Consider the following 23,825-nt stretch of genomic DNA (forward strand, 5'->3'; position numbering starts at 1 on the left):
CTCAAGATTGCTTTGGCTATTCAGGGTCTTTTGTGTTTCCATACAAATTGTGAAATTTTTTGTTCTAGTCCCATGAAAAAGGCCAGTGGTAGTTTGATAGCGATTGCATTGAATCTGTAGATTGCTTTGGGTAGTAGAGTCATTTTCACAATGTTGATTCTTCCAATACAAGAACATGCTATATCTCTCCATCTGTTTGTATCATCCTTAATTTCCTTCATCAGTGTCTTATAATTTTCTGTATAGAGGTCTTTTGTCTCTTTAGGTAGGTTTATTCCTAGATATTTTATTCTTTTTGTTGCAGTGGTAAATGGGAGTGTTTTCTTGATTTCACTTTCAGATTTTTCATCATTAGTTTATAGGAATGCCACAGATTTGTGTGCATTAATTTTCTATCCTGCTACTTTACCAAATTCATTGATTAGCTCTAGTAGTTTTCTGGTAGCATCTTTAGGATTCTCTATGTATAGTATCATGTCATCTGCAAACAGTGACAGCTTTACTTCTTCTTTTCCGATTTGGATTCCTTTTATTTCCTTTTCTTCTCTGATTGCTGTGGCTAAAACTTCCAGAACTATGTTGAATAAGAGTGGTGAGAGTGGGCAACCTTGACTTGTTCCTGATCTTAGTGGAAATGCTTTCAGTTTTTCACCATTGAGGACAATGTTGGCTGTGGGTTTGTCATATATGGCCTTTATTATGTTGAGGAAAGTTCCCTCTATGCCTACTTTCTGCAGGGTTTTTATCATAAATGGGTGTTGAATTTTGTCAAAAGCTTTCTCTGCATCTATTGAGATGATCATATGGTTTTTCTCCTTCAGTTTGTTAATATGGTGTATCACGTTGATTGATTTGCGTATATTGAAGAATCCTTGCATTCCTGGAATAAACCCCACTTGATCATGGTGTATGATCCTTTTAATGTGCTGTTGGATTCTGTTTGCTAGTATTTTGTTGAGGATTTTTGCATCTATGTTCATCAGTGATATTGGCCTGTACTTTTCTTTCTTTGTGACATCCTTGTCTGGTTTTGGTATCAGGGTTATAGTGGCCTCGTAGAAAAAGTTTGGGAGTGTTCCTCCCTCTGCTATATTTTGGAAGAGTTTGAGAAGGATAGTTGTTAGCTCTTCTCTAAATGTTTGATAGAATTCACCTGTGAAGCCATCTGGTCCTGGGCTTTTGTTTGTTGGAAGATTTTTAATCACAGTTTCAATTTCAGTGCTTGTGATTGGTCTGTTCATGTTTTCCATTTCTTCCTGATTCAGTCTTGGCAGGTTGTGCATTTCTAAGAATTTGTCCATTTCTGCCAGGTTGTCCATTTTATTGCCATGAGTTGCTTGTAGTAATCTCTCATGATCTTTTGTATTTCTGCAGTGTCAGTTGTTACTTCTCCTTTTTCATTTCTAATTCTATTGATTGAGTCTTCTCTCTTTTTTTCTTGATGAGCCTGGCTAATGGTTTATCAATTTTGTTTATCTTCTCAAAGAACCAGCTTTTAGTTTTAATGATCTTTGCTATCGTTTCCTTCATTTCTTTTTCATTTATTTCTGATCTGCTCTTTATGATTTCTTTCCTGCTGCTAACTTTGGGTTTTTTTGTTCTTCTTTCTCTAATTGCTTCAGGTGCAAGGTCAGGTTGTTTATTCGAGATGTTTCCTGTTTCTTAAGGTAGGATTGTATTGCTATAAACTTCCCTCTTAGAACTGCTTTTGCTGCATCCCATAGGTTTTGGGTTGTCTTGTCTCCACTGTCATTTGTTTCTAGGTATTTTTTGATTTCCTCTTCGATTTCTTCAGTGATCACTTGGTTATTAAGTAGTGTATTGTTTAGCCTCCATGTGTTTGTATTTTTTACAGATCTTTTCCTGTAATTGATATCTAGTCTCATAGCGTTGTGGTCGGAAAAGATACTTGATACAATTTCAATTTTCTTAAATTTACCAAGGCTTGATTTGTGACCTAAGATATGATCTATCCTGGAGAATGTTCCATGAGCACTTGAGAACAATGTGTATTCTGTTGTTTTTGGATGGAATGTCCTATAAATATCAATTAAGTCCATCTTGTTTAATGTATCATTTAAAGCTTGCGTTTCCTTATTTATTTTCATTTTGGTTGATCTGTCCATTGGTGAAAGTGGGGTGTTAAAGTCCCCTACTATGAATGTATTACTGTCGATTTCCCCTTTTATGGCTGTTAGTGTTTGCCTTATGTTTTGAGGTGCTCCTATGTTGGGTGCATAAATATTTACAATTGTTATATCTTCTTCTTGGATCAATCCCTTGATCATTTTGTAGTGTCCTTCTTTGTCTCTTCTAATAGTCTTTATTTTAAAATCTATTTTGTCTGATATGAGAATTGCTACTCCAGCTTTCTTTTGTTTTACATTTGTATGGAATATCTTTTTCCATCCCCTCACTTTCAGTCTGTACATTTCTCTAGGTCTGAAATGGGTCTCTTGTAGACAGCATATATATGGGTCTTGTTTTTGTATCCATTCAGCCAATCTGTGTCTTTTGGTGGGAGCATTTAGTCCATTTACATTTAAGGTAATTATCGATATGTATGTTCCTGTTACCATTTTCTTAACTGTTTTGGGTTTTTTATTTTAGGGCTTTTCCTTCTCTTGTGTTTCTTGCCTAGAGAAGATACTTTAGCATTTGTTGTAAAGCTGGTTTGGTGGTGCTGAACTCTCTCAGCTTTTGCTTGTCTGTAAAGGTTTTAATTTCTCCATCAAATCTGAAAGAGATCCTTGCTGGGTATAGTGATCTTGGTTGTAGGTTTTTCTCGTTCATCACTTTAAATATGTCCTGCCAGTCCTTTCTGGCTTGCAGAGTTTCTGCTGAAAGATCAGCTGTTAACCTTATGGGGATTCCCTTGTGTGTTATTTGTTGTTTTTCCCTTGCTGCTTTTAATATGTTTTCTTTGTATTTAATTTTTCGCAGTTTGATTAATACGTGTCCTGATGTGTTTCTCCTTGGATTTATCCTGTATGGGACTCTCTGTGCTTCCTGGACTTGATTAACTTTTTCCTTTCCCATATTAGGGAAGTTTTCAACTGTAATCTCTTCAAATATTTTCTCAGTCTGTTTCTTTTTCTCTTCTTCTTCTGAAACCCCTATAATTTGAATGTTGGTGCATTTATTGTTGTCCCAGAATTCTCTGAGACTGTCCTCAGTTCTTTTTTCTTTATTCTGCTCTGCAGTAGTTATTTCCACTATTTTATCTTCCAAGTCACTTATCCGTTCTTCTGCCTCAGTTATTCTGCTATTGATCCCTTCTAGAGTATTTTTAATTTCATTTATTGTGTTGTTTATCATTGCTTGTTTCATCTTTAGTTCTTCTAGGTCCTTGTTAAATGTTTCTTGCGTTTTGTCTATTCTATTTCCAAGATTTGGGATCATCTTTACTATCATTATTCTGAATTCTTCTTCAGGTAGACTGCCTATTTCCTCTTCACTTGTTAGGTCTGGTGGGTTTTTATCTTGCTCCTTCATCTGCTGTGTGTTTTCCTGTCTTCTCATTTTGCCTATCTTACTGTGTTTGGGGTCTCCTTTTTGCAGGCTGCAGGTTCGTAGTTCCCGTTTTTGTTTTTGGTTTTTGGGGGGTTTTTTTGTGGTATGCGGGCCCCTCACTGCTGTGGCCTCTCCCGTTGCGGAGCACAGGCTCTGGACACGCAGGCTCAGTGGCCATGGCTCATGGGCCCAGCCACTCTGCAGCACGTGGGATCTTCCTGGACCGGGAAACGAACCCGTGTCCCCTGGATCAGCAGGTGGACTCTCAACCACTGTGCCTCCAGGGAAGCCCCCCGTTGTTTTTGGTGTCAGTCCCCAGTGGCTAAAGTTGGTTCAGTGGGTTGTGTAGGCTTCCTGGTGGAGCGGACTAGTGCCTATGTTCTGGTGGATGAGGCTGGATCTTGTCTTTCTGGTGGGCAGGTCCACGTCTGGTGGTGTGCTTTGGTGTGTCTGTGGACTTATTATGATTTTAGGCAGCCTCTCTGCTAATGGTGGGGTTGTGTTCCTGTCTTGCTAGGTGTTAGGCATAGGGTGTCCATCACTGTAGCTTGCTGGTCGTTGAGTGAAGCTGGGTGTTGGTGTTGAGAAGGAGATCTCTGGGAGATTTTCACCATTTGATATTACATGGTGCTGGGAGGTCTCTTGTGGACCAGTGTCCTGAAGTTGGCTCTCCCACCTCAGAGGCACAGCACTGACTCCTGGCTGCAGCACCAAGAGCCTTTATCCACACGGCTTAGAATAAAAGGGAGAAAAAGTAGAAAGAAAGAAAGAGGATAAAAGAAAATAAAATAAAGTTATTAAAATAAAAAAATAATTATTAAGAAAAAAAATTTTTTAAGTAAAAAAAACAAAAGAAAATCGGACAGATAGAACCCTAGGACAAATGGTGAAAGCAAAGCTATACAGACAAAATCTCACACAGAAGCATACACACTCACAAAAAGAGGAAAAGGGGAAAAAATAATAAATCTTGCTCTTGAAGCCCACCTTCTCAGTTTGGGATGATTCGTTGTCTATTCATGTAATCCACAGATGCAGGGTACATCAAGTTGATTGTGGAGCTTTAATCCGCTGCTCCTGAGGCTGCTGGGAGAGATTTCCCTTTTTCTTCTTTGTTCGCACAGTTCCCGGGGTTCAGCTTTGGAATTGGCCCTGCCTCTGTGTGTAGGTTGCCGGAGTGTGTCTGTTCTTCGCTCAGACAGGACGGGGTTAAAGGAGCAGTTGATTCGGGGGCTCTGGCTCACTCAGGCTGGGGGGAAGGAGGGGTACGGAGTGCGGGGCGAGCCTGCGGCGGCAGAGGCCAACATGACGTTGCACCAGCCTGAGGCGCGCCGTGCATTCTCCCGGGGGAGTTGTCCCTGGATCACGGGATCCTGGCAGTGCGGGCTGCACAGGCTCCCCGGACGGGAGGTGTGGAGAGTGACCTGTGCTCGCACACAGTCTTCTTGGTGGTGGCAGCAGCAGCCTTAGTGTCTCATGCCTGTCTCTGGGGTCCGCGCTGTTAGCCGCGGCTTGCGTCTGTCTCTGGAGCTCCTTTAAGCAGTGCTCTTAATCCCCTCTCCTCGCGCACCGGGAAACAAAGAGGGAAGAAAAAGTCTCTTGCCTCTTTGGCAGGTCCAGACTTTTCCCTGGACTCCCTCCCGGGTAGCTGTGGCGCACTAACCCCCTGCAGGCTGTGTTGATGCCGCCAGTCCTCTCCCTGCGATCCGACCGAAGCCCGAGCCTCAGCTCCCAGGCCCGCCCGCCCTGGCGGGTGAGCAGACAAGCCTCTCGGGCTAGTTAGTGCTGGTCGGCCCTGATCCTCTGTGCGGGAATCTCTCCGCTTTGCCCTCGGCACCCCGTGGCTGCGCTCTCCTCCACAGCTCCGAAGCTTCCCCGCTCCGCCACCCGCAGTCTCCACCCGCAAAGGCGCTTCTAGTGTGTGGAAACCTTTCCTCCACAGCTCCCTCCCACTGATGCAGGTGACGTCCCTATTCTTTTGTCTCTGTTTTTTCTTTTTTTTTTTTTTTTTTTTTCTTTTGCCCTACCCAGGTACGTGGGGAGTTTCTTGCCTCTTGGGAGGTCTGAGGTCTTCTGCCAGCCTTCAGTAGGTGTTCTGTAGGAGTTGTTCCACGTGTAGATGTATTTCTGATGTACCTGTGGGGAGGAAGGTGATCTCCGCGTCTTACCCTTCCGCCATCTTCCCCCTCTCTCCTCTGATTACTGTGTATTTTGGTTTTTACTATTGTTGTCTATTACCAGGAAAACACCATAATCCTGCATCAGCTACTCCCACTGCGGGCGAAAGTAGCCAAACTGCTCGGCTATAGCACACATGCTGACTTTGTCCTTGAAATGAACACTGCGAAGAGTACAGGCCACGTAACAGCCTTTCTAGGTTAGTCTTCTTTTCTTAATCCCTTGTATATTGCCATTTCTCTTTTTCTGTGACTGTTTTGCTGCATAGTACCAACTTGACAGAGAGCCTCAGAACTTAATGTGCCCTTGAGAACATTCTGCTTTTCATTCATGCAAGAGAAATGTATTGGTCACCTACTATACGTTAGATACTGTGCTTGGCCCTAAGAGTTGCTCATTGTTTATATTCCTATTATGGTCCTTGCTTCATTCTATTTGTATCTTGATGGGGATTTTTATATTAATTTCTAAGAAGATGTCTAGGGACCTACAGAGAGAGGATTAGCCTGTTGTATGAAATAAGCTGACAGGACATAAATGAAAATAGAGCATATAGAAACAAAAAAATATTTTATATTCCAGAAGCCACTTGTTAATACATAAAAGAATATAAAATAATAAGCATCAAAATTGTTATCTAATAACTATCTTCACATTCATTTAAAATCACTTTTTCATTAATCTTTTTAAAACCATAGAGCTTATATCCATGACATTTAGTCAGTGACACTCTATCACCCTTACCCCTCTCAATCTCAGTGTCACTATTCCAAGTCACTCTGGTTTTCTCTTTCATTTTAGTGAAAATGGTTGCATAACATAACCATTGCAAAACTACTAATTTTTGTTTTAATCTTCTCTAATCAGAGTTTACCAGAGTATGATTTATTTTTTAACTTTCTCATTGACCCCTTTCAGAGTTTATTCACCTTTAACAACTAGTGTATAATTTTATTAGCTTAAAGTTGGAGATGATTAATAATGTGTCAAAATCAGCATGCAGCCTGCACTTTAGTCCTCTGTGTTCTCTGTGGCCACACCTTGAATTATTAATGTATATGCTGACGTCACATATGACATGTAGCAGGTGTTGTACAGATAGTAGCTATTCATTATTATATAATTCATTTATTCATTCATGAGACATTTATGAAATAACTGCCCTGTATTAGTGTGCGTGCTACACAGTTGGACTATAGAAAGGGCTAAGACAAGTTTCTTTACTCAATGAATTTTCCGCTGAGCGGAAACAACAGAGATGTGAACCAGTAATTGCCATCTGTTCTGATGTATTGTATACAAGAGATTGGCTTGGGGAGTTAATAGTTTGGGTGAGAATGTTTCCTTTAGTGGTGATTGTGTATACTGAAAATTTTCCTTAACAATACCTCATTAACTTAATTTTTTAAAAGCAGTTTTCTCTCTAATCAGAATTACATCTCTCTATATCTTCCATGATTTTCCTCTTTTTGTTTCACAGCACTGCTCAAGCTGCTGCCTTCACCTCACACTATGGGGATGCCCCTTACAGGAGCAATGCTTTTTATCTTACATATGTAGCAAATTGTGGGAAATAAATACATAATAAAAGCATACTCCTTTAGCCAAATACAGTGCAATAGTCAAAAACGGACCACAGTGTTAAATTGCATTATCCATCTAAAAAGTAGAATTGCCATGTCCCAATAGACCTTCTTCATAGGAATGGGATAGTGATTAACTAAACCCATGGCTCTCAAAGGCGATGAACAGTTTTCAGTAATTCTGACCTCAGGTCACACCTGATTTGTTTTCCCTAGGTCTCTGAGGAGCCTAACCTCATTGAAGAATAATCACGTACATGAGTTTAGTTTCACTATCGCTTCATTCCCTGAATTATAATGTTCTTAAGGCAGAGTTCTCTGAGATAAACTTCAGCTTTGTTGATGATGTAAGGAAGTTGTGGCCTGACTTGGGTGGTGCAAAAAAAAAAAAAGAAGAAGAAGGGTGAGGAGCCATAAAATAAATTACCCTGAAGAGAACAGCAGTGCTGTCATAATAAAGCCTGCTTTCCTCTCTCCCTCCCTCCCTTCCTCTCCCCTTCCTTCCACCCTTCCTTCCTTCTTTTTTCCTGATGTATCTGTATTGAGTGTGACAAAGGAGGAAGCACAATGCTAAAATACTGGTGGTATGTATGAATATGCCTGCTTCCAAGAGCAATGGATTGCCAACTTTTCCCTCTCCTCACAGATGATTTAAGCCAGAAATTAAAACCCTTGGGTGAAGCAGAACGAGAGTTTATTTTGAATTTGAAGAAAAAGGAATGTGAAGAGAGAGGTCTTGAATACGATGGGAAAATCAATGCCTGGGATCTATATTACTACATGACTCAGACAGAAGAACTCAAGTACTCTGTAGACCAAGAGATCCTCAAGGAATACTTCCCAATTGAAGTGGTCACTGAAGGCTTACTGAACATCTACCAGGAGCTGTTGGGACTTTCATTTGAGCAAGTGACAGATGCTCATGTTTGGCATAAGAGTGTTACACTTTACACTGTGAAGGATAAAGCTACGGGAGAAGTATTAGGACAGTTCTACTTGGACCTCTATCCAAGGTACTGAGGATCACCGTGTTGGAAGGGACCTTAGGGATTCAACTCCTACCCAGATTAAGATTCTTGTCTTTCATAATTCTCATATGTGATTCCTAGTATAGGGATTAAAAATGTGGGATCTGAAGCCAGAATGTCTGGCTCCATCACTTACTAGGCAGCTTACTTAATTTTTCTCTGCCTCAGTTTCCTTACCTATATTACAGTCCTATGAAATGGGAATACCAATCATACCTGCTTTGTAAGGTCGTTGTAAGGACTAAAATGGTTAATTACATGCAAAGCTTTTAGAAGACTACCCAGCACACAGCAAGTGCTTAGTAGATGTGAGCTGCTATTATCATCACTATTATCATTATCATCATCATTATCTAGGATTGAACCTGGGCCCACGGCAGTGGAAGCACAGAGTGCAGACCACTGGACTGCCAGGGAATTCCCTGCATTTCTTAATTTAAAATTGACTTCAGAATGTTTATTATTCAGGTGATCTGTCTGCCAGTACTCTTAAATCTATGTCCACTCCCTTCAGTCTGGCTGAAAGGCAGCACAGTATAAAGGAATAGCAAAATCTTGGCGGTCAGTCAAATTTGAGTTGGAATGCTTGAGTGACATAACCTTTATGAGTCTCTATATCCACCTCTATTATATGGGAATGATGTTTGCTTTACAGGTTTGTTTTGTGCATTAGACTATATATGCTAATCACCCAGCCTGGGCATTCAATCAGTAGTAAGACTTAAAAATATTATTATTACTGTCTGTAGCATGTAGTAACTATGTACTCCACAGTGTTTCATCAGACATGAAAGGATTTGGATTACTTTCTCTGTAGGCTGCTTTCTAAAACAAAGCCAGCTTGTTGCAGTTTTACTAACTAGGCCAGAGTAAATTATATCAATAGCATCTCTCTAGATCAGCAGCACATGCAACTTCGTAACCTACTGATTTTGCATGACTTCAGGAAGGAGGCTGGTTAACTATTGTCAACCAGACAGGAGGCAGAGTTGTCTGATCCCACTGCTTTATGGACTTACTTTCACTTCTGATATGATCTAAAAATAAACCCATGTCAAATTGGATAAGTCTATTTTTAATTGAAGAGTGTCAGGATACAGTTTTAGGCCAAGAATTCTTTCAGGGGAACTCCTTCAGCATTGGAGCTTCCTATAACTGTCCCCGGATTCTCTTTCCATGGCCAAAGATAGCAAGTCTAGCTACCCCATCCTGCTGTTTCTTTGCCAAGATATAACTGGTGTCTTTTGTGCTCAGAGATCTGGCCATTGCTACCAGCACTCAGGTATGGGGACCAGAGAGTGATGTTTTGTGAGGGTAGTGACCTAGTTAATATTCACTTTCTGTCTCCTGACGTGCTTGCTTCTTGTTTTCTTTGTCTACTTGACTCAAAAAAAGGATATTTGTAGTAGATTAGGAAAGACCAGTTTCTTCTTTTTTTAAATCACGTATCAATTTTTATTCATCAAACACTGAGATTGTCAAACAACAGGAAAAAAACCTCTAATGGTTCCAACATAAGAATGCCAGGTAAGGGCATCTTTTAAAATCACCATCATTTTGGGCTTTCCTGGTGGCGCAGTGGTTGAGACTCTGCCTGCCGATGCAGGGGACACGGGTTCGTGCCCCGGTCCGGGAAGATCCCACATGCTGCGGAGCGGCTGGGCCCGTGAGCCATGGCCGCTGAGCCTGCGCGTCCGGAGCTTGTGCTCCGCAACGGGAGAGGCCACAACAGTGAGAGGCCCACGTACCGCAAAAAAAAAAAAAAAAAAATCACCATCATTTTATAAACACAACGTAAAAAAGACATACTCTCAGAGTAAGGAAACCTTTGATATTAAATAAATCAAATTTATTTTTTAAAAAGAAAGATAAAAACCCCTCAATGGCACTGATTTTTAAATTGATCGAAAGTCCTTATGGTGTTTCATAATGGACCAAGATGTATAAAATATAACAGGATAAACACCTTGCAGATTAGTTTGTTTTCCCCGGTAAAATAATATTTATAGATCTGTTTACCTGTTTAAACAATTCAGTCTAACTACATGAAATCATTCCAGAAACACTGATGGACCCATTGAACATCCAGAGGCTGGACTGGCTGAAAATGTTATCAAATTCAGTGCACGGTTTCTGGTGTACATGTCCATGGGTTCTCTTCCCTTCTCTCCCCTCCTCTGTCTGCCTTCCCTTCCCATGTCCCTGCTCACTCCTAGCTCAGCCTGACACAGTTCTTTTCTGTTGTTGTTGTTGTTATTTATTTATTTTTACTTATTTATTTTAAACAGACTTTATCTTTTAGAGCAGTTTTAGATTCACAGCAAAACTGACCCTAAAGTAAAGAGATTTCCCGTATATCCCCTGCCCTGCACACGCACAGTTTCTGCCATTATCAACGTCCCCCACCAGAGTGGTACATTTGTTATAACCTACGTTGACACATCATTGTCACCCAAATTATATTCGGGTTCACTGTTGATGTTATACTTTCTTGGGATTTGAAAAGACATATATAATGTGTATCTACCATTATAGTATCATACAGAGTAGTTTCACTGCCCTAAAAATCCCCTGTGCTTGGCCTCTTCATCCCTTCCCCCACCACCCCAGCCTCTGGCGACCACTGATCTTTTTACTTTCTCCATAGTTTTGCCTTTTCTGAAATGTCATACAGATGGAATTATACAGTATGTAGCCTTCTCAGATTGGCTTCTTTCATTTAGCATTATGCATTTAAAGTTCCTCCATGTCTTTTCATGACTTAATAGCTCATTTCTTTTCTTTTTAGCACTGAATAATATTCCATTGTCTGGATATACCACAGTTTATTTACCCATTCATCTACTAAAGGACATTTTGGTTGCTTCCAAGTTTTGGCAATTATGAATAAAGCTGTTATAAACATGTGCAGGTTTTTGTGTGGACATAAATTTCCAGTCCCTTTGGGTAAATACCGAGGAGTGCAATTGCTAGATTGTATGGTAAGAGTATGTTTAGTTTTGTAAGAAACCACCAAACTGTCTTCCAGAGTGCATGTACCATTTTTGCATTCCCACCAGTGATGAATGAGAGTTTCTATTGTTCCACATCCCTGTCAGCATTTGGTGTTGTCAGTATTCTGGATTTTGGTCACTCTAATAGGTGTGTAGTGGTATCTCATTGTTGTTTTAATTTGCATTTCCCTGATGACATATGATGTGGAACAACTTTTCATATACTTGACTACCATCTCTGTATCTCCTTTGAGGAGGTGTCTGTTAAGGTTTTTGGTATATTTTTTAATCTGATTGTTTGTTTTCTTATTGGTGAATTTTAAGAGTTCTTCGTGTATTTGGATAACAGTCTTTTATCAGATGTCTCTTTTGTAAATACTTCCTCACAGTCTATGGCTTGTCTTATCAATTTCTTGACAGTGTTTAATGAAATCCAGCTTATTGATTTTTTTTCTTTCATGGATTGTGCCTTCAGTGTTTCATCTAAAAAGTCATTGCCAAACCCAGGGTCATCTAGATTTCCTCCTGCATTATATTCTAGGAATTTTGTAGTTTTACATTTTGCATTTAGGTCTGTGATCCATTTTTGAATTATTTTTTGTGAAGGGTGTAAGGTCTGTGTCTCGACTCATTTTTTTGCATGTGGACTCCTAGTTGTTCTAGCATCATTTGTTGAAAAAAATGTCTGTGCTCCATTGTCTTTATCTGTGCCTTTGCCCTTTAGTCAAAGAGAAGTTGACTATATTTATAGAAGTATATTTTTAATTTCCAAATATTTGGATATTTTCCAGTTAGCCTTCTGTTATTTCTAGTTTGGTTCTGTTCTTATTGGAGAATGTACTTTATATCCTTTGAATTCTTTTAAGTTGTTTTGATTTACAGCCAACATGTAATTAGTCTTGGTGAATGTTCCATGTGCACTTGAGTATTTGTTTTCTGTTGTTAGGTTGAGGGTTCTGTAAATGTCAGTTAGGTGAAGATGACCAATAATGTTGTTCAGGTGTTCTATATCTGAGCTGATATTCTCTCAGCCTGTTCATTTAATTACTGAGAAAGGAATGAAGTCTCTAAGTGATTTGTCTATTTCTTCTTTCAGTTCTGTTGGCTTTTGCTTCATGTATTTTTTTTAATTGAAGTATAGTTGATTTACAATGTTGTGTTAATTTCTGCTGTACAGCAAAGTGATTCAGTTATACATATATATACACGATCTTTTTTATACTGGTTTCTATTATGATTTGTCACAGGATATTGAATTGTTTAGTATATTTTGAAGCTCTGCTTTTAGTTATACACATATTTAGAATTGTTATATCTACTTAGAGAACTGTCCCCTTTATCGTTATATAATGTTCCTTATTATCTTTAGTAATATTCCTTGTTCTGTTTGTCTGCTATTACTATAGCCATTCAGCTTTCATCTGATTAGCATTTGCAGTGTATCTTTTTCCATCCTTTAACTTTTTACCTTTGCCTTTTTATTTAGAGTGGGTTTCTTATAGACACTGTACTTGGTGCTTGCTTTTTTATCCACTCTAATAATGTTTTAATTGACATGCTTAGGAAACTTACATTTAGTATAACCATCTTACTTTTTGTCCCATCTATACTTTCCCCACTTTTCTGACTTCTTTTGGGTTGATAGGTTTTTTTATGATTTATTTTTGTCTCTACTGTCTCTACTGGCTTATTATTTACATCTCCTTTTAATATTTTTAAATTAAAAAATTGCCTAAGGGTTTAAAGTATATATCAATATCTTCAATCACAGTCTACCTTCAAGTTATATTATATTTCTTATCATTTGTGCTATCGTTGGCCTACATGTTATTTTCACATATGCTTAACACCCAGTGCGTTGTTAGTATTATTGATTAGTCAACTATTATTCACAGCAATTCAAAATAGATTGTAATATATCTTCATTTATTATATTTTCAGCACTAATTGCTTTGTAGTTACAAGTTTAGAGTGGTATCCCATCCCTTCTGCCTGAAGAACTTCCTTTAAAATCTCTTGTAGTTCACGTCTGTTGGTAATATATACCAGTTTTTTTTGAGAAAGTCTTTCCTTTACTTTCTTTTGTGAAATGTATTTTTTACTATTTATAGAATTCTGGGTTCACAGGTATTTTCTATCAGTACTTTAAAGATGGCATTCCATTGTCTTCTGGCTTGCAGAGTTTCTGACAAGAGATTGGCTGTAATTCTTACTGTGTTCTTTTTGTGTTCTTACTGTGTTCTGTACTGCGTTCTTTTCCTCTGACTGCCTTCAAGATTTTCTCTTTGTTCCTCTCTTTCAGCAGTTCCATACACTTAGGCATATGGGATAATTTCTTCTTTTTTCTTTTATTGGTTGTTTGCTTTGTATTTGTCTTCCTTGGTGTTCTTTGAACTTGTTGGATCTGTGGTTTAGTGTTGTTAATTTTGGAAAATTCTGAGCTATTCTTTTGGTTTTTGGGGGGTTTTTTTGGCCCACACCACGCAGCTTGCAGGCTTTTAGTTCCCCAATCAGGGATTGAACCCAGGCCCTCGGCAGTGAAAGCTCAGAGTCCTAACCACAGGACCACCAGGGAGTTCCCTAATTTTGGAAAATTCTGAGCTATTCTTCAAATATTTCTTCTATCCTTTTCTCTATTCTCCTTCTGAAATTCCACTTACATATATATAATAGATCATTTGATATTGTCCTGCAGCTCTTGAGTCTTTGTTTTGTTTTGTTTTGTTTTTTGTTTCTGGCACCCTTTTAAAAATCTTTGTGTTTTAGGGTAATTTCTATTGGCCTATCTTTTGGTTCAGTGATTCTTCCCATGGCTGTGGGAAGTCTATCAATGAGACTATCAAAGGCATTCTTCATCCCCATTACTGTGCTTTTTATTTCTAGCATTTTCATTTTATTCTCATAGTTTCCAGCTCTCTCCCAAAATTATCCATCTGACTGTGCATTTTCCTCCAAAACCTTTAACATTTAACATGTAAGTTATTGTAAATATTCTGTCTGATAGCTCCAACATCTTTGTCATATCTGAGTCTATTTTTCTTGCCCTCTTTGCCTCTTGACATTGTGTCTTTTTTCCTTGCGTCTCCATGTGCCTTATAATTTTTTTTTAAGTCAGACACTTATATAAGACAGAAAAGACTAAGGTAAATAGTTTTTATACCTGGCAGTGGGCACATATGTGCTTCTGCTAGGCCTTTAATGTGAGTCTTTAACTCATTCCATTTAGTAGTTGAGCTGGGTTTGGACCTTGTTATTGCTATGGTTAACCTCAGTGAACCCAAAGCTTCAGATTCCTGTATGTGTTTAGGATGAGAGCTTATTTGCCAGAGTTTTTCTCAGTGTCTGTTCCACTTAGTTTGAGGTTGTTCATTTGTGCTGTGCCTTAGAGCAGGTCTCTTTTCATGCTCTTGTTCCTCTCCCTGCAGTAGACTGCTATTGTTTATTACTGGATGCCTATTAGCCTGGAAAGGTGGGGTGGGGGTCTTTTCTGTTCAGTCTTACCCTGGGTCTGAGGAGTAGACCTATATACTGATACTGCCCCACCCTCAGCTGTAGATCTGGGCCCAGGATGTTTTCCTGCCCTACCTTCAGGAGTAGAGTGTTTTTTTGTGTTACCATCCCCCCAGCGGCAGTGGGTTTTTACCAGTTCTCTTAGGGCAACAGGGTTTGTTGCCTTTCCATGAGAAGTTCAAGGCTCGTGTCCACTAGGAGAGAGGTGAAATGGATCTAGGCAATGCTCCCTTCCACCAGGCTTGCATCAGCACTGATTCTTTCCCAGAGCTCTCATCCTGCCCCTGTCTTTTTTGTGTGTACTCAGTGAGGTCTAAGGAGAAGACCCTGCAAATGGATGCAAAATTTCCCTTATCTAATAACTCCTAGTGGTTCCCTATTTTTGCTGGTTCACCATCAATCTTTATCAATTTGTTAAAAATTTTCTTACTGATGTCTGCAGTGTCTGCCCCAGGTTAAAAACAAACAAACCAAAAACCCAAAAAGTGCTTGTTTCCTTTCTCTTTCTCCTTGGAGGCATCTGTCTTAGATGGATTGTAGGTTGGTTGCCCTTCAACCTTCACTTTCCGATGGGTTCAAGAAAAGTTGTGCTTTGCAAATTGTCCAGCATGTTGTTGTAAGAATAGGAGCAATGCCCTTTTCAGCTTTCTACATCTTAATAGGAAGCAGTAAAAAGACTAGTTTGTTTTTGTTTTTATTTTACCTGAATAACTTCAGCAGGAAAAAAGTTATGAGTCGCAAAGAAAAGATAATACAGAAAAAGATATACAAATCAAAACATCAAACTAAAAAATTCACACTAAACCTGAATGTACGTTCATGTTCTGAGCAAAGAAAAAAGGAGGAAACCTATCCCTGTAATAAAGTCTAATGGCCCATAGCTTTTGAGAGCTACCATCACTGGTATCACATTGTCCTAGAATAGATGACTTTATAGTATAATTTATGCTTTTTCCAAGGCTAAATAAAAGCATTCTGTTTCAAAAAAGGCCTGTCTGGCTTATAAAAGGAGCTCATTTAATTATGAGTACTGATTCTTCCCTCCTTGAATAAAAGAACAATATTACTGTCTGGATTTTAGTTTTTATCAGTTTTTTTTAATCAATTTTAACTTTAAGGAAAAACTACCTAGTAAGTCAAACTCCATTATTTCACTTTTGCTTCAACACTATTTAGTGTTTATTGACTCTATCTTTGAAGACAAAAAGCAAGAGCTTGTTACAATAAATTGGACATTCAGCTGTACCCTACTTGTGGTGTATATTCTTAATTCTTATATTAAGATTTCAACAAAAGAAACCTTGGAAATATAACTCATATCAAGTGATAGTGGGGTTTTTGTTTGTCTAGTTTTCGTTGTTTCATTTCAACAAAACATCGACCCACTTTGTAAAAGGTGAATTAAATGTTTCAAAGCATCTCCTGTTATCAAATATGGTTAAATGACTAAGAGAGGCCATGCCAATGTTGTTGCTAGAGAAGAGTGTTTGTATCTCACCAACTGTGCTTCTGGTTCCTTAGGGAAGGAAAATATAACCACGCAGCCTGCTTTGGTCTCCAGCCTGGCTGCCTCCTGCCTGATGGGAGCCGCATGATATCCGTGGCTGCCCTCGTGGTGAACTTCTCACAGCCACTAGCAGGTCGTCCCTCTCTCCTGAGACACGATGAGGTGAGGACTTACTTCCATGAATTTGGTCACGTCATGCATCAGATTTGTGCACAGGTGAGTGATTTTTTTTTTTATGGTAGACCTACTAATTGCTTTTCCAGATTTTTTTTTCCACCAATGTCAGGTTTCTCAACATGTTTCTTAACATGTTTTCTCAGAAGCTGAACATGTTCAAAAATTTCATAGGCCTTCTGCAAAAACACGAAATTTTTCTTACTATGTTTTCACAACATACCTTTACTCAGAGATTGATCCACTAATGAAAGAGCTTCATTGAATACCACCCTATGAAAAAAAAAGAAAACTGTCGTTAAGGAAGGGTTACAAATACTGTGTTTTTTCCTTTCAAATCTTTTCCTCATAGGAATTTGGTGTAAGCTTCAGAGATAAACTGTGCTATAATCTGTCTCTTCTGCGTATTAATGCTTTGTTTAGTTCAATGTTTTTCAATCATCCAGACTCTGTACTCCTTTTTTAATAATAAATATTTTGTAACACCTTCCTTTACTAGCCTTCAATTAAAATCACAGATAGCACGGTGTAGCCATGGGGAGAATTTACTAAGAAAGAGAATGTGTGTGTGCAGCGGATTGCAACTAGTTTCTCTTTATTTTTAAAAATGAAAAGTGTATTTATTCTAAACTTTGTAACATAGTCCAGTAAACTAGGCCCACACTATTCTAGGATGAACCATATGAACATGCCAATATTTAACCGCTGTTGACATACGAATACATCTAGTTCAGTTGTTCAGCCTAACAGTTTAAAAACTGATATTTACAGAAGTAGAGGGACAGTTTTCCAAATTTGAAATCTCCATGCATCTCTAAAGATGAACTTTTTAGAAATAACCTCTTTATCAGAATAGTTTTAGATTTACAGAAAAGTTGCAAAGACAGTACTCCTCACCCTGTTTCCCCTACTGTTAACATCTTATAGTACATTTGCCACAACTAAGAAGCTAACATCATTGGTACAGTACTCCTAACTAAACTCAATACTTTATTTGGATTTAACTAGTTTTTCCCTAAAGGTCTTTTTCTATACAGATAATTTTTTTTAATCTATGCAATATCCTCACTGCATAAAAGAAAGCATTTTGTTTATGTTTTTCAAATTGTAATGCCTGGGCATGGCTGTGTAGTAAGACATAAGGAAGTAGTCAGATTATACGTGAATGACCCCGAATCTTGCAGCAAAAACTGCAGACTGATACTTAAGCGGTTTGTTTTGTCCATTCAAGTCCAAGAATGGTATAGCCAGTTGTCTTAGTTCAGATTGCTATAACAGAATACCATAGATTGGGTGACTTAAAAATAACAGAAATTTCTCACAGTTCTGGGAGCTGAAGTCCAAGATCAAGGTGCTGGCAGATTTGATGTCTGCTGAGGACCTGCTTTCTGGTTCAGAGATAGCACCCTCTCACTGTGTCTTCACATAGCAGAAAGGAGCTCTCTGGGATCTCTTTTACAAGGCACTGATCCCAGCCATAGGACTTCACCTTCATGACTTCATCATCTCCCAAAGGCCCCACCTCCTACCATCATATTGGGGGTTAGGTGTCAACATATGAATTTAGGGGTGGGACACAAACATTCAGGCCTCAATAGTGACATGATTTTCCAAAATGGTGACTATCTCTTGGGACACTTCCAAATAGAAAGTAATCTTACTTTGATTTACACAATTGATTCTAGTAGTTAGAGTCTTGGAAACTTTAAGTGTGCAAAAAAAATTTTGTAAAAATATGTGTAATGGAGTTAGTTTCTAGGCTCACTTAATTACAGATTTTTCATTGATATGAATGTCCAGCAGGACATATGAATGACATGCAGAATAGGGGACAATTTTTCATTGTCTTGACATGTGCAGTTCAGTCCTGGACATCCAGCATCCCACCCCCAGAGCAGCCCCTAATCATTGTAATAACCAAAAATGTACCCACTCTTTTCCAGAATACTACTATCACTTTTGTTAAAAAAAAGTATTTAGTTCTTCAACATTTTATCTTTACATCCTGGTGTTTCCATGTTTTATTTTAAAAAACAGAGGGGACTCTGGTATGAATCTATTCAGATAAATAAATCCTAATATACTGATATAGCCATTTCTACTCTCTGTTTAATCCAAGGAAAATAAAGCTTTCAGAATAACCTAAATTTTCTTTCTTAGGTAATTTTAAAGTCTATTTTCACAGCAATAGGTTTCCTGAAATATTTATTTTCCATCAGTGTTCATTCTATGACTGACATTTCCTTTAATTAGGATAAGTCTAGGTTCCATTTTTCTCAAGTGTTTTTATGAATAATTTGGGAAAGTCAAATATTTTTCTTAATTTCAGACTTAGGTTACTTAGATTATCTAAGATCTTAGTTATGTATTTGTACACAGATAAACAATAGTCTGCTTTTAGAACAGTGGATCTTAACTTCTTTGGATCTGAGAACCTATGAAAATATGATTTAAGCTATAGATACCTCTTCCAGAAAAATGCACATTCACTTATACAGTCAGATTTCTACCTGGAATTTCAAAGGGCACACCGACCCCCTGAAGCCCAGACCATACTGAATTCCAAGTTAAAAACTGGGTTAGAGCAGATTCCTCCTTTATTGGGATGTTGATTATCAGCTAGTGATTTCTGAGGAAGTAATTTGGTGTCTTAATCACATTTATTAAAATAATACTGATCCTCAGATACGGTTTTCCATGCTTTTGATGCGTGTTCTTGTTTTCAAACACAGCCCTCTTATAACCTTAATATTGTATGCTTATCATGTGTTCACGATACAGTTCTCTACAACTCTGTTATTCTCATTATTTCTTACATTAATTTTGATTCTTTGAAATACTCATTTTAGTACTGGAAAATAACTGTCCTGGTATTATTTCATTTTAAAGCTCTGTAACTCATGAATGAAATGTATATACATATATATATAAATGAACTATATATGAATATATAATTATATATATGACCAAACATATATATGACTGAACTACACACATGAATATATATGAATCAGTATGTATACTGATATACTGATGATAATGTATATACTGATATTCTGCTGATAGCATATTTACTGTTGATCAATATATATACTGATGAACGAAATATATGTATGTTTCATATATACACATATATATGAATCGGCTATATATATGAACATACAATTATATATATGACAACTATACATATGAATATATACATGAATCAGTGTATATACTGATGATGAATGATGTCTCTTTCTTGAAACAGTAGATTATATTCAATTCTTAGAATTTGCCTAACCTCCTTCTTGAACACGAAATGTGTCATACAGATGAATGGTGTATTAGTACAGTCCCTTATCTGGTCATCACCTAATGACATAATCTTCGAACCATCTCTTGTTTGTCTGTTAATCCTTTCAAATGTCCTGTAACGTTTTAAGATCTTTTAAAGTAATGTATTTGAAACCAGTGATCACTGCTTTTGTCTTAAAAGTAACAGATGCAGATCCATATATTTGCAGCTTTATAATGATTTCAAAACCTTTTGTACTGACCTAAAGTAGATGGCAGTGAAAAAGGAGTTTAATAGTTTCTGTGTTCAGTAATACTTCTGACTTATCTGAGAAATATATAGTGAATTTATAAGTTTGCCATACATATTCAGTAGATTTGTTTTAAGATATGGCAGCCAAGTGTTTGAGTTCTCCACTGTGGCAGTTTGCAAGTTTGATGACCAGAAGAGCTTGCTAGAGCTTGTCATAGTAATATTTAAATATGTCAGCAGGAACATCCAGTTTTCAAACATGTAGATGGACTAGTTCAAGGTGTCTACTATCTCATCATTCAAGAGAATGAGTTTCACTCATATTTTTGTGTTTACACTACAGCGTAGATAATTTTGAAGATAGCAGTCAGGAAGTGGCATCCTTAGTATCTGTTCCTGTTTCATGGCTTTATTGTGGTTTGGGCGTCAGTAATCGCTGGACTTTCGAACTTCCTGTAGAAAAGAAGAGTAATGCTTCTTAACAGCCTCCATTGTGATGTCTCTGTGTTGGTTGTGCATTAAGAGCAGTAATGAGTTTTGGACTGTTAGATATCATTATTTTTTTTTTTTTTTTTTTTTTTTTAGATATCGTTATTTTAAAGCAACACATGAGAACCACAATAAAGCCTTATTAAAGTGAAAGAAAAACTTCACATTTCAAATAATCTGTTAATTTCATCTAAAGACTAGTAGAGCATCTTGTCTGCTTTAAATATTGTGGACTAGATGCCGTTTTAAATAAATGTAGCCTATGTCAGTTAGGAAGGCACCCTAGTGTTATGAAAAGAGCACTGGATTAAAAATCATCCGTGTATTTGTAGGCCTGGCTATGTGACTTTTGGCACGTTTTCTGACCTCCTTGGGCCACCTCTTTTTTCTTATTCCTAAAATAAGAAACAACAACAGTTCTCATATCTGCTTCCCTAGAGTGCTGATGAGATTAAATAATGTGTGGAAAGGTACTTGGGAAAGAATAAAGTGCCATACATGTTTGAAGTGTTCTTGTAACTATGCTTATATATAATTCAGCTCTTTTGAAATCAATAAGTAGCATACAGGTCATAATTTGAGACGGGGGAAAAGATTGCCATGAGGAAAAGCACTGTCACTTCAGATTTTAAAGAGTTCACAAATGCTTACCCTCCACGGGTTTTGGGTGAAGATCTGTGGAAGGTGATTGGAAAACATCACATTTGTATTTTTGTTTTGTTTTAATGATTACCTGCTACTTAGAAGTTTGATTCCTGGAGCTGGAGCAGAATGAGCACTTTATTTATGTATTTATTTATTTTTGAAAGTATCCTTTTTTTTTTCTTTTTGTCCGAGCCACACAGCTTGAGGGGTCTGAGATCCCCGACCAAGGATTGAACCCGGGCCTTCGGCAGTGAGAGCACAGAGTCCTAACCACTGGAACATCAGGGAGTTCAACAGAATGAGCAGTTTAGAGTATTGGCAAAGGTGGAAGATTAGATTAGAAAAATCTTCTGCAGATAATGTGTTGCTTCACATGTCTTAAATGATGGTGGTAATACTGACCTGTGGAACTATAGGGCTGTTGTAAAAGTTAACAAAATGTTATTCAGGTTCTCTTTATTACTGTTTTCATTGCCAGTGATTGCTAGGTATATGTGAAGTTAAAAGTATGACCTTTAACCTTCTGTTTATAGCAAAGCCTAGGAGACAGTGGCACTTTTTTTCTCCAATGACTTGTTACTTAAACTTCATCATGCCTGGATTTAGGGGTAGATCAGACAGGGGACATGGAATGACTGCTAAGAAATCAATAGGGGATCATCTCAGACAGCCAAGGTCCGCTCTCCTGAGCCCTGTTCTTTTTCCTCAGCACAGTACACTTATTGACTTCAGCAACTGCCTTTTCTTTGAGCTGAGATTTGCTTTCATGAAAATAACACTTTAGTTGTAAATGCTAAAAGCAACCAGTCTCAATTAGAACAATAACCCATATAGGATTTGGTCTTTAAAGCTCGCATAACTTTTTGAGCTTTAGTTTAATAATTTTGCTCCAGCTCTCACTGTGTTGTATCAATTGAGAAATTAATCTCTGTAGCATCAAGTCATTTGTTGTAAAAATCTATAACGGAGTATATTTTAGGCATCCGACTGTCTGTTTTAAAAGATAATATAGAAAAGTCTCATAGTTTTAGACAACTTTCTTCCTCTCGAGAACTTCTAACTAAACAGGAATCTAGTTTACCTTGTTTTCTAGGCTTTTATTGTCAAAATATTTCCTGCAGCAATAATGCTTATAAGGTACTGTATTCAACACCATTGAATTATTCGTGTTGAAAACTGTATAAAGTACTTCTTGGGTTCTTTGGAACATACAGTTGAAAACTGGGGAGTGGTATTTGCCTGCTGGTCATCAATGAGTAATGGAATTCAACAGCCAGGCTGTTTTGCACGTCAGGCCCCCATCAGGCTGCTGGATCCTAAGACTTGCCCATGGTTTCCTTGTGGACGTACACAGTGACTGACTGTGGGTTCCTTAGCACGTTCAAATTTAGTTATTTGCTGGAAATTGAGCTTTTGGATTTTGTAAGTTCTTTGTCCTCCTCATTTGAAAAATATTTAAATGGTATTGCCCAAAGGGCACACGGAGAAGCAGCATGACTTTCGGGAAATTAGTAAGCAGTAGAGTTATTTTTAGCTTTTACTCCTAGCAAACATTTCCTTTTGTTCTTTAGAAGACATTGTTGATCTGTTCATTCATGTGCTGTGCTCTCTCCCCAACTACAGGGTGGCTTCAGAGAGAATAAGCCCTCTCTTCTCTACTCTGCGTGACAGAATTGTGTTAATTCTCATTTAATTTTAACTCATGAGTTATTCATTTGTTCATGTTTTTCTAGGTTCTGAAATACCACTGCCACCACCAAATACACACATACATTTTATTGTTATTTGGGGTTGATTTTCCCTCTCATCAGCAAATACTAACCAAAAAATGTTCACACAAGCAGGATATACAAAATTTATATTTTTTTCAAAATATTGTACAGTGATAGTTGATGGTGTGATTTTGTCTTTATTTACTTATTTTACAACTATAATATTTAGAAAGTTATGCAGTTAGTATTACAGAATCCCAGATCCAGGATAGATGGTTACAGAGGCTGGCCTTTACACCTCAATCTCATGTGTGAACTTTGAAAAATCTTCCAGTATATAGAGGAAATCAGATTTTTAAGGAAGCACACCGAAACCTCGCTTTTACTATTCACATAAAGGCAAGTTTGATATAAGACTAGATCCAAGATGATTTCATCAATTTGTCACATCGTAATTTAGCCTTTTTTTCTTTGATTTTTCTCTGAGATAGAGCGGTATAATAGCATTTGTGGTTAAAATTGGGGTTCTGTAGGCCGACCACCTGGTTTAAAATCCTAGTTCTACCATTAATCTCAGTATACCTCAATTTCCTTATCTCATAAATGGAGATTACCGTGCTTTATACAATTGTTTTGGAATTTAAATCAGATAATCCATGCAAAGAGCCTAGCAAAATGCCTGACACAGTAAAGTCTCCATAGATGTTGGCTATTATAATTATTGTATAAAATTATTTTATCTATCATGTTGGATGTAGTTATTTTTAGAAGATTATATACAAGAAAGTGGCAAAATACTCAGTTTTCTGGAGCCCTGGACTCTTTACCTGTAAGAATTTTTTATGGGGATAAAAAATTATTTACCTGTCCTCAAACAGAGTTTACCTCATTCCAGTGCCTAGTGAATTTAGTTTCCCTTGGCCCTTCAGTAGTTGCAGCTCTTCATATCTAGAATCAGCACAAT

At 37.8% G+C, this 23,825-nt stretch overlaps 1 protein-coding gene across 7 annotated transcripts in view; it reads left to right on the plus strand.

The window, feature by feature from the left end:
• The window catches only part of NLN (neurolysin), a 99,980-nt gene that overhangs the window by 60,448 nt on the left and 15,707 nt on the right, over positions 1 to 23,825 (plus strand). For all 7 annotated transcript variants that reach the window (XM_033852909.2, XM_019929955.3, XM_019929959.3 and 4 more), the window contains 3 exons: positions 5,755 to 5,890; positions 7,921 to 8,287; positions 16,327 to 16,528. In XM_033852909.2, coding sequence (XP_033708800.1) covers positions 5,755 to 5,890; positions 7,921 to 8,287; positions 16,327 to 16,528 — 705 coding nt within the window. The remainder of the gene's footprint in view (positions 1 to 5,754; positions 5,891 to 7,920; positions 8,288 to 16,326; positions 16,529 to 23,825) is intronic.

The sequence above is a fragment of the Tursiops truncatus genome, chromosome 3, assembly GCF_011762595.2.
Source record: "Tursiops truncatus isolate mTurTru1 chromosome 3, mTurTru1.mat.Y, whole genome shotgun sequence".
In the NCBI taxonomy this organism is placed as follows: Eukaryota; Metazoa; Chordata; class Mammalia; order Artiodactyla; family Delphinidae; genus Tursiops; species Tursiops truncatus.